General features: G+C 56.3%; 1 protein-coding gene across 1 annotated transcript; it reads left to right on the top strand.

The window, feature by feature from the left end:
• Positions 1–3145: 3145 nt before the first annotated feature.
• KLK14 (kallikrein related peptidase 14) lies at positions 3146–8953 on the top strand. The gene is made up of 5 exons (XM_069551397.1): positions 3146–3241; positions 4352–4520; positions 6461–6714; positions 7741–7877; positions 8440–8953. Exons 1-5 carry the CDS (start codon positions 3202–3204, stop codon positions 8593–8595), a joined length of 756 nt encoding a protein of 251 aa, XP_069407498.1. The 5' UTR covers positions 3146–3201; the 3' UTR covers positions 8596–8953.
• The last annotated feature ends 1234 nt before the right edge of the window (positions 8954–10187 follow it).

The raw sequence follows: 10187 nt of genomic DNA, 5'->3' as shown, positions 1-10187 counted from the left end.
CGACACCCCACTGCTGTCTCCAACATGACAGCTCCCCTAAGAGGCAGCCCAGGTCTGCAGTGAGGACCCTAAGGGCTCTTCTCTCCCCTGCTCAGAATCACTGGGGGATCACTTCTCCCTCTAGCACTCTGAGCTTTGCACTGCCCTCCCATCTGAAGAGCTCTACTCAGAGTTGCTCTCTTCACTCTGTCCATCCCCCTGGTGAACTCCTACTCATCCGCAGTGCCGACTTGAAAGCCCACCCTCTGGGAGCCCTTTCCCTACTCCTGGGGCTTCATCAGAACCTTCAATAGTCCCCGCCATCCAATCAGAACACACATCACACCAGACTGTTTCCCGTTGCCTCTTTGACCTTTCCTGCCAGACTGTGAGCTCCCAGGAGGCAAGGACTGTGGCCGTGTGTCCAGTCATTCAGTCATCAAATATTTTTTGAGGACCTCCATAATGGGTGGAGTTGGAGCAAGGCAGCCAAGAATGGAGTGTGGCTGGAAGGGAATGAATAACCTGGCAGTGACGTTGAGGTATCTAGGGGCTGGGACAGGTGAGGGGTAACCCAGTTAACGGAGCCCTGTTTGTGGCCACATCCCCGGCACTTTTTTCCTGGGCTCCCTGGGTTTCACTGAGACCTTCTGCTTTAGCCGAGTATTCTTTCTAGGAAGAGATCTCGGCTTTATCTTCCAGCTCAGCAGGGGATCCCTGTGAGTCCTTCAAGTTACAACCCTCTGGGACCTCCCTGGCAGTACAGCAATGAGGAATCCACCTGCCAGTGCTGGGGACAGGGGTCCGATCCCTGGGTTGGGAAGATTCCCTGAAGGAGGGCACAGCAACCCACTCCAGTATTCTTGCCTGGAGAATGCTGAGGACAAAGGAGCCTGGTGAGCTACAGTCCATGGGGCCACCAGGAGTCAGACACGACTGAGCACGCGTGTAAACTAGCTAGTGGGAAGCTGCTTTATAGCACAGAGAGCTCAGCTCAGTGCTCTGCGATGACCTAGAGGGGTGGGACGCGGGCGGGAGGGAAGCTCAGGAGAGAGGGGATATACTTATACATAAGGCTGACTCACGTTGTTATACAGGCAGAAACTAACATGCTGTAAAGCAATTATCCTCCAATTAAAAATAAATTATAAAATGGAATGTAAAACATTCAGTGAAATTAAAATTTTAAAAATTAAAATAAATTATAAACAAAAAACCTCCATGCTCTCGAGGCAGGGAGGGACAGGGGTTCAATCCCTGGTCGAGGAACTACGATTCTGCATGCCAAAACAAAAATAAAACGAACTATAGCATCTGAGCCCTCACAGAGCAGCTGCCTGTTCCACAGCACCCCTCCCCACCCCTCCCCACCCCCGCCTTGTCCACAGAGAATTCTTTCTCGGCAGAAGGGCTTCTATTTGTGCATTTCACCCTTCTGGTCTACCAGGGCCTGAACCAAGGTTTTCAGCCTGAAGCAGTGTGGCCTCTCTGCAAAGCCAGTTGAAGGGAAAACAGTTGAAAGGGGGCGCTGAGTGCCTCTGCAAGGGGGTGGGGGAGCAGCAGTCCAGGTGGAAAGGGGAGGAAAGTGGTTTGGGAGCCAGACCCCCGGGAGAGGGGGCGCTGGGGGGCAGTGGGGAGAGTGCAGACAGCTGACCTCCTGAGTCACCCTGAGGTGGTCCAGACCCAACTGACTGCCCTGAGACAAACTGCAGTCATTAGGGAATTTAAGAGCCTGGGGGAGGAGCTGAGGGTGGCAGGGCCCTGCCCAACAGTTAGGATGGGTCCCCAGGCTCATCCCCCATCTCATCACTCTGTCTCTCCTGCTCTCCCTGGGTCTCTGTCCCCACTCTCTCTGGGTCCCTTCCCCCTTCTCTCTGGGTCCTTCTATCCCACTCTCCCTGACCTCTCTGCAGAGCCTGAATTGGGGGGCACCCGTTTTGCCCTGATCCTCCCTCCCCGACTCCTTGCTGGGGCCCCTGCTCCCCCACCTTTCAGGACAGCGAAAACCACAGAATGAGAACGTGTGGGAGACAGGACACCCAGAACCTTGGTGCCCCCGGCACCTCCTGCAGCTCCCAGCCCCACCCCTCTGTGGCCGTCATCTCTCCTCTCTGCCTCCCCGTCTCCCCTTTCTCTCAAGTGCCCCTGCTCCCTCTCCCCCGGCTCCGCCTGGACTCTCCTCGGGGTCTTTGCGTCCCTCCTTGTCCTCTCTGGGTCTCCTCCCGTCGTCTCTGCTGCCATCTCTCACGTGTGTGTTTGGAGGGTGGGGCGCCTCTGCTTCCTTTCTCTCTGTGTGCTTTTTTCTCCTTTTCTCTGCCTGTTTCTGTTCTGTCTTCCCCTCCTTCCTTCTGTTTCTCTGCCTCTGTCTGTCACTCTTCCCACACTCATCTCTCCGTGAATCCCTGTCCCTGCGCCCCACCCCAACCCATCTTGTCTTTTTCTGTCTGCCTCCTCCTTCCCCGTCTCTAGTCTCCATTTCCCTAAATTCTCTCCACCTCTCACACGTCTCTCTGGCCCATATTCCTCTCCCTCTTCCTATTGCTACTTCTCTCACATTTCCTTGCCTCTCTGCTGCCGGGGCAGCCTGTCTCTCTCTCTGCCTCTGTCCCTCCCTCTCCCGGCCCTTCCCAGCACCTTCCCAGCACCTTCCCCGGAGTCCCCCCACCCCACCCCACCCCACCCCGTCCACCCTGCCCCAGAGTCTCCCCCTCCCTAGGTTCCTCCCAGATTATAACACCTTCCCCCGCCAGGTAGGCAGGTTCTCATGAACAATTGTGGCTGATCTCCGGCCAGAGGTGAGATGGGAGGAGATGGGACAGGGATCCTGGAGTGGGAAATAGGCAATTAAAAAAAAAAAGAGAGGAAAAAAAAACCTCAGAAGGGTGGAGGAAGGAGCAGGGCCAGCTACTCAGACCAGGGATAAAAGGCCTCGGAGAGTGACAAGGAAGCCAGATGCCACCCCCACTCCCCCAGACAGGAGACATCAAGGCAAGCCCTGAGCCTTTCTCAGCATCCTCCCCAGCCAACAAGGAGCCCCACCCCCCACCCACGGCCCAGACCCTGCCCTCCTGGTCTCTGGCCTCTATTCTGTCCCACAACCCGTGTCCCTAAGGGTCTCAGTCTCTAAGAGGCTCTCTTGCCTATAACCTCTAGGTCTCTTGCAGCTTCCTTGGCCCTCACGTTCTCTCTGCATTTGCCAGGATCCAGCCACCAGCTCTCAGAATGTTCCTCATGCTGATGGGTCTTCAGATCTTGGCTGTAGGTAAGACAGTGGGTGGGCGGGGAGCTGGACTCTGAGAAGAGACTGGGAGATGGGGAAGGGCCCTGGGGACCTGAGATGCTCACCTGGCAAGAAGGGGTGGGGGGTAGTCTGGGGCCCATGGTTGAGGAGCATGCTAGAGGAAGGCCCAAGTTCTAAGTGGTGAAGGTGTTAGAGTATCGCAGGGTCCAGAGACTTGTAGGAGATAGTGAAGAGTTGGACACGACTGAGCAACTGAACAACAACATCAAGAGATAGTGAGAAATCAAGGGAGGAATTGAGCAAAACAATCAGGTCTTGACCGAGTCTTATGAGAAAGTACCAGCGGGACACTTGCTGACTGCGTTGCTCTCTAGCCGCTCAGTCGTGTCCACCTCTTTGCAACCCCATGGACTGTAGCCCACCAGGCTCCTCTGTCCATGGGATTTCCCAGGCAAGAATACTAGACTGGGTTGCCATTTCATCCTCCAGGGGATCTTCCCGACCCAGGGATCGAACCTTTGTCTCCTAAATGGCAGGCAGAGTCTCTACCACTGAGTCACCTGGGAAGCCCTGTTGATTGTATTGGGGAAGAACTAAGTGAGGGCAGAAATGATGATGGGGTGGTGGGCTCCTGGCAGGGCAGTGGTGTGGCATGCAGAGCGGGTGTAGGGAGAAAGGGGTAACCTGGAGGCCCTGTGTGATCCTGGGGGACCACACACAGAGTGAGAAGTCTGGGGAAGGGACAGGGGGCTCCCTGAAGGTGTTGGAGGATTGCTGAGCAGAGCTGTGGCATATTGCATTAAGTGATCGTAGGAAGCATGCATGGGAAAGCAGAGTCAGGAGCGGTAGTCTCAGGGCCGAGGATGAGGTGGTTCTGAGACCTCATAATAGATGCTATGCGGGTGCCTGGGGGTGAGAGGGTGTCAGAAAACTCCCGGGTTGTGTCGGGACAATACTGGGGGCACTGTTGGGCATATCTCATTCAGGGTGGGGTAGATAAAGATGAGTGGGTTAAGGATTAGGCAACATAGGGAGGACTTGTGGGGGACATCCTAGAGAGCTAGGGGCAGGGTGGGAGAGCTTTTGTTTACCTGCTTTCCCCCACTCCAGCTCACCCTTGCCTTCTCCTAGCTGTGGCCCAGAACCAAGGGGATGAGAAGATCATCGGTGGCTACTCATGCATCCGGAGCTCCCAACCGTGGCAGGCGGCCCTCCTGCAAGGCCCCCAGCGTCGTTTCCTCTGTGGAGGGTCCCTGCTGTCCGACCAGTGGGTCATCACCGCTGCTCACTGCGCCCGCCTGTGAGTGGTTCCTTCCTAATTCTTCTGCCAAGTGAATTCTAGAGTCTAGCCCTGTGTACAACCCAGGGTACTAGCTGGATCCTAGTTTGGGATCTAGATAAGAGCCTAGAACCACAGACCCAGAACATGGAAGCCAGCCATAAATCTAGAATCTGCTTTTAGATTCTAAAAGCAGATCAGCTGTTTAGAAACCATGATCATGTGCTCAGTCATTCAGTCACATCTGACTCTTCGGGTCTCAGTGGACAGTGATCCAACAGGCTGCTCTATCCATGGGATTTTTCTAGGCAAGAATACTGGAGCGGGTTGCCATTTCCTCCTCCAGGAGATCTTCCTGATCCAAGGATCGAACCTGCGTCTCATACATTGGCAGGTGGATTCTTTACCACTGAGCCACCTGGGAAGCCAGCTGGAACCCATACACCAGCTTAGAGTCCTGCACAGAATCTAGAACCTAACACAAAACGTGACATCCATCCAGAGGCCAAGCTCCACACAGAGGCTAAGATTGGGAGTGGTGGTTGAATTCAGGACACAGCTACCTTCAGACACTCAGGACCCCCTCTCAGAACACTGCCTGGAATCCAGAGTCAGGTTCAGAGCCCACCGTCCAGCCATGAATCTGGAAACCTGCTTGCAGCTCAGAGCACGGGATAAAGAACCTGGAGCTTGTTCTAGATCCAACATTTAATCCAGAGTCTAGTCTATAGCTCTTCTTTGAGCAGCCTAGAACCCAGACCTCAACCTGCTCTCTCCATCCCAGAATGAAGACCATAAGCTAAAGATTCATAGAGAGCCCAGAGCCCTTCCCAGTTTCTAGACCTAAACCTGGACCCCACACTAGAAGTCAAAGTCCAGACAAAAGCTCACCCAGTGCTCATAAACCAGATCTAATGCCATAAACTGAAGTTCAGTGTAGAACCGAGGCCCCAGAGTCAAGAACATAAAGCCCAGGATGGAACCAACACCTAGAACCTGGGATTCTGACCATGGTCTGGAGCTCCTTCCAGAACCTAGAGCCCAACCTGAGGTCAAAGGCTCAGACCAGAATCTTGAACCAAGAATCCGGACTATCACCTGTAATTTGATCTAAAGCAGAGCCCAACCTAATATCAAGAATGCAGGTTGATGTTTAGAACCCTGAGTCCAGCTGGACCACAGAGCTCAAGCCACTGTCTACAACCCACATCCTAAACCAGAGTTTCATCAAGAACCCAGAACTCAACCTAGAAACTGGAGCTCACACCAGTATCTAGAAAGTATGCTAGCATCTAGATTTAATCTATAACGCAACTTTTAGCTTTGAGTCAAAAGTTTAGGATGTCTAGAGCCCAAAAGCCAGGCTGGAACTGCAGAGCCTGCCTGGCTCCTACTCCAGAAGATCAATTTGATTTAGAGCCTAGAGCCACAGCTCAGAGCCTCACTTTAGAACACAGAGTATTGACCCAGGTGCATACTCTAGGGCAGAGCCAGCAAGCCCCAAACCTCAGAAGGCAGACCACAGCCCACCAGGGGAAGGGGCAGATATAAGACTGGGCCCAGAGAGAGTGTCCAGGCTGGAGGCAAGGGTCCAAGATTCCAGGAAACACTTCTGCCTGCAGTTAGAGGGAGGGTTGTGTGTGTGCTCAGCAGGGTCCAACTCTTTGTGAACCTGGACTGTAGCCCACCAGGCCTCTCTGTCCATGGGGATTCTCCAGGCAAAAATACTGGAGTGAGTTGCCATGCCCTCCTCCAGGGGATCCTCCCGACCCAGGGCTGGAACCCGCGTCTCTGGTGTCTCCTGCCGTGGCAGGGCGATTCGTTACCGCTGAGCCGCCTGGGAAGCCCAGGGGGAGAGTTAACCTGGAGGAAAACTCCTGGGGAGGGAGCATGGCTGGAGGGTGGGGTGGGGTCTCCAGCTCGCATCCTGAAGAGCACTACCCTTGGGGGTCGCGGGCCAGGATCCTTCGAGTCGCCCTGGGCAAGCACAACCTGAAGATCCCGGAGGCCACACAGCAGGTGCTGCGCGTGGTCCGTCAGGTGCCACACCCCCAGTACAACTCTCGGACCAACGACAACGACCTGATGCTGCTGCAGCTGGAGCGGCCCGCCCGGCTGGGGCCGGGGGTGCGGCCCATCTCCGTGGCCAGCTCCTGCGCCGGCGCCGGCACCTCCTGCCTTGTGTCAGGCTGGGGCACCACCTCCAGTCCTATTGGTGAGGGGTCTTGCAATGGGAATGCGGGGCCGGGGGTCTGGACCCCTCGGTCTGCAGGAGGAGGAACTGGGGTCTGGACCCCGGGTCTGAGGGAGGAGGAGCTGGGGTCTGGACCCCCGGGTCTGGGGGAGGAGGGGCTGGGGGCCTGGATCCTGGGTCTGGAGGAGGAGGGGCTGGGGGTCTGGACCCCGGGGTCTGAGGGAGGAGGGGCTGGGGTCCCGACCCCTGGGTCTGAGTCGGGAGGGTCTGGGGCTCAGGACTCCTGGGTCTGCGGGAGGAGAGTCTGGGGTCTGGACCAACAGGTCTGCGGGAGGAGGGGCTGAGGGACTGGACCCCAGGGTCTGAGGGAGGAGGGGCTGGGGTCTGGACCCCTGGGTCTGCTGGAGGAGGGGCTGGGGTCTGGACCCCAGGGTCTGAGGGAGGAGGGGCTGAGGTCCAGACCCCTGGGTCTGAGTCGGGAGGGTCTGGGGGTCAGGACTCCTGGGTCTGTGGGAGGAGGGGCCAGGGTCTGGACCCCCGGGTCTGAGGGAGGAGGGGCTGCGGTCTGGACCCCCAGGTCTGAGGGAGGCGGGGTGGGGGCCTGGACCCCAGGGTCTGAGGGAGGAGGGGCTGGGGTCCGGACCAACAGGTCTGTGGGAGGAGGGGCTGAAGGACTGGACCCCAGGGTCTGAGGGAGGAGGGGCTGGGGTCTGGACCCCTGGGTCTGAGGGAGGAGGAGCTAGGGTCTGGACCCCCGGGTCTGAGGGCCTGAACCCTGGGGTCTGAGGGAGGAGGGGCTGGCATCTGGACCCCCGGGTCTGAGGGAGAAGGGTCTGGGATCTGGACCCCTGGGTCTGAGGGAGGAGGGGCTGCTATCTGGACCCCTGGGTCTGTGGGAGGAGGGGCTGGGCGCCTGGACCCTGGGGTCTGATGGAGGAGGGGCTGAGGGTCAGGACTCCTGGGTCTGCAGGAGGAGGGTCTCAGGTCCTGACTTCTGGGTCGTATTGGAGAGTAGACCTCATTTTAACACCTCAGTGCCTCCCCCAGCCAGGTACCCCAACTCTCTGCAATGCGTGGACATCAACATCTTCTCGGATCAGGAGTGTCGGCGGGCCTACTCTAGCGCCATCACCCCGGGCATGGTCTGTGCAGGGGTCCCCCAAGGCCGGAAGGACTCCTGTCAGGTGAGCCCCAGGGAGTAAGCCTGGGGAGGGAGCTTGTTCCAGGCTGGGACTTAGGTACCAGAGGACCTCAGGAGCAGGAAGATCAGGGGAGGCCCCCCTCCCACCCCCAGAGACCAAGAGAGGTTGTCACAGCCAGGCGGTCTCCTAGCTGCTCACCCTTGGGTATGGACCTAGCCTTCCGGCTTCGGCTTCCTCTCCTGTCCCGTGGGGTCAGCGGGACTGGGTGGAATGGGATGAGCTCGTCCCCGGCAAGAGTGCAGAGCTCTAATCGCTGCTGTCACTGCCATCTTTACATATGGGGCCCTGGAAAGCTGTGCTCAGGGTCTGGGGGTCTTAATCCATCCCTGAGCAATGGCTCCAGAGACACGCGGTGCGGAAACACATATGCGGTGTTCTAGATGCAGAGCTAAGATGAAGAGGAGCCCACGAGACACACGGGACAAGGGGCTGAGATCTCCAGGGGTCTCAGCCCACCGCCCACATCTTTGCCTCTCGGGTTCCCCGCGGCCAGGGCTCTGGCTATCAGTCCATGGATGTCTCCATCTCTGCCTCTCCCCATCAGGGTGACTCCGGGGGACCCCTGGTGTGTGGAGGGCAGCTCCAGGGCCTCGTGTCCTGGGGGATGGAGCGCTGTGCCCAGCCTGGTTACCCCGGCGTCTACACCAACCTGTGCAAATATCACACCTGGATCCAGAGAACCATCCAGAGAGGATCATAGCTGGCGGGACAGAACATCACCTGCCCACATGCTCCCCAGACCCTGCCCTTCCCACTCAAGACCTAGGGACCCCAGCCCCCAGCTCCTCCTCCCTCAGACCCCCAGCATCCTGATCCTGACCCCTGGCTCAGAACTCCCCTCTCCCAGAGCAGTTCCTTCAGGGGTTCTCTCTGTACCCCTACATCCTCCCCATCGTTATCCAGGATACCCCAAGACACCAGAGCAGGAGCATGAACACAAAGGCATTGAATGGCACCACATTCTGAAGAAGACAATTTTCAAAGCTCTCAGCGTCTCTAAAAACCAGATAAATGCTACGAATAAAATTTTAACAATCCTGCAACAAGGACCTACTGTATATCACAGGGGACTCTGCTCAATGTTATGTGGCAGCCTGGATGGGAGGGGAGTTTGAGAGAGAAAGAATACATGTATATAGTGTGGCTGAGTCCCTTTGCTGTTCACCTGAAATTATCACAACATTGTTTGTTAATCGGCTACAACTACGTGCTTAGCCGCCCAGTCACGTCCAATTCTTTGCGATCCTTTGGGCTGTAGCCTTCCAGGCTCCTCTGTCCAGGGGATTCTCCAGGCAAGAATACTGGAGTGGGTTGCCATTTCTCCTCCAGGGAATCTTCCCAACTCAGGGATTGAACCCGAGTCTCCTGCATTGGCAGGTGGATTCTTTACTCGCAGAGCCACCAGGGACCCTAACCGGCGATATGCCAATACAAAATAAAAAGCTTAAAGAAAATTTTTTAACAATCTTAAATTCCATTCACCCATTCATTTAACGCACTCAACAGAGACATGCATAGAGGTCTGATCACGGCCAGCCAGGAGCCATGTCCCAAGGCGCATAGTATCCCCCAGGGGGTCCGCCCCCTTGCCATCCACCATACCTGGTGTGGTGGAAGAAAACTCCCCAGCCTTGCAGTGTGACCCCCTGAGCAGGACCACCCCTCTCCCAGCCTCATCTTGGGGTCCTGTGAGTAGGGCCTGCTGAGGCCCAGGACAAGCAGGGCAAAGCCCAGCCTTGTTTTCCTGGGAAAACACGGTGCAAATAAAGAGGTCCTCTTTTTCCTGATCAGATGTTAGGTGAGGAGAGTTGAGTTAATCACACCCTTGAGTTCAGGTCCTGAACTCATTTTATTTACTTATTTCTACTTATCACCCCCTGACTCCAAATACCCTCCTTTCCCACAGGCACCAGCCCAGTTGGCCTGCGATAACGTGCCTCCTTGGCACACATCGGTTGTCACAACGTGTTGCTTCCAATTTGCACAACATCCTTGTGTTATGAACCTCATCCTCTTTCTTATTTTCATTCAAGAACCGCTATTTACTGGGCACCTACTATGCGCTGGGCATGGTTCTAGGCACTGGAAATAGGCCCACGAACAAGCCAGACTAACGTAAACGCTTCTCATCACAGAGCTTACATCCTACCAGGAGGTGCCAGACAAGAAGCAGTAAACATCATTTAAAGGTAGAGAGTCGCTAGGAACAAAAAGGTCATTAAACCTGGGCTGGGTGGCAGGCCCTGTGTGCACGCCAGAGCCAGCTCACACCAGCCCATAAGAGCCTCTTGG

The sequence above is a fragment of the Ovis canadensis genome, chromosome 14, assembly GCF_042477335.2.
Source record: "Ovis canadensis isolate MfBH-ARS-UI-01 breed Bighorn chromosome 14, ARS-UI_OviCan_v2, whole genome shotgun sequence".
In the NCBI taxonomy this organism is placed as follows: domain Eukaryota; kingdom Metazoa; phylum Chordata; class Mammalia; order Artiodactyla; family Bovidae; genus Ovis; species Ovis canadensis.
The sequence above is the reverse complement of the archived record's forward strand: the minus strand, read 5'-3'. Positions and strand labels throughout refer to the sequence as shown.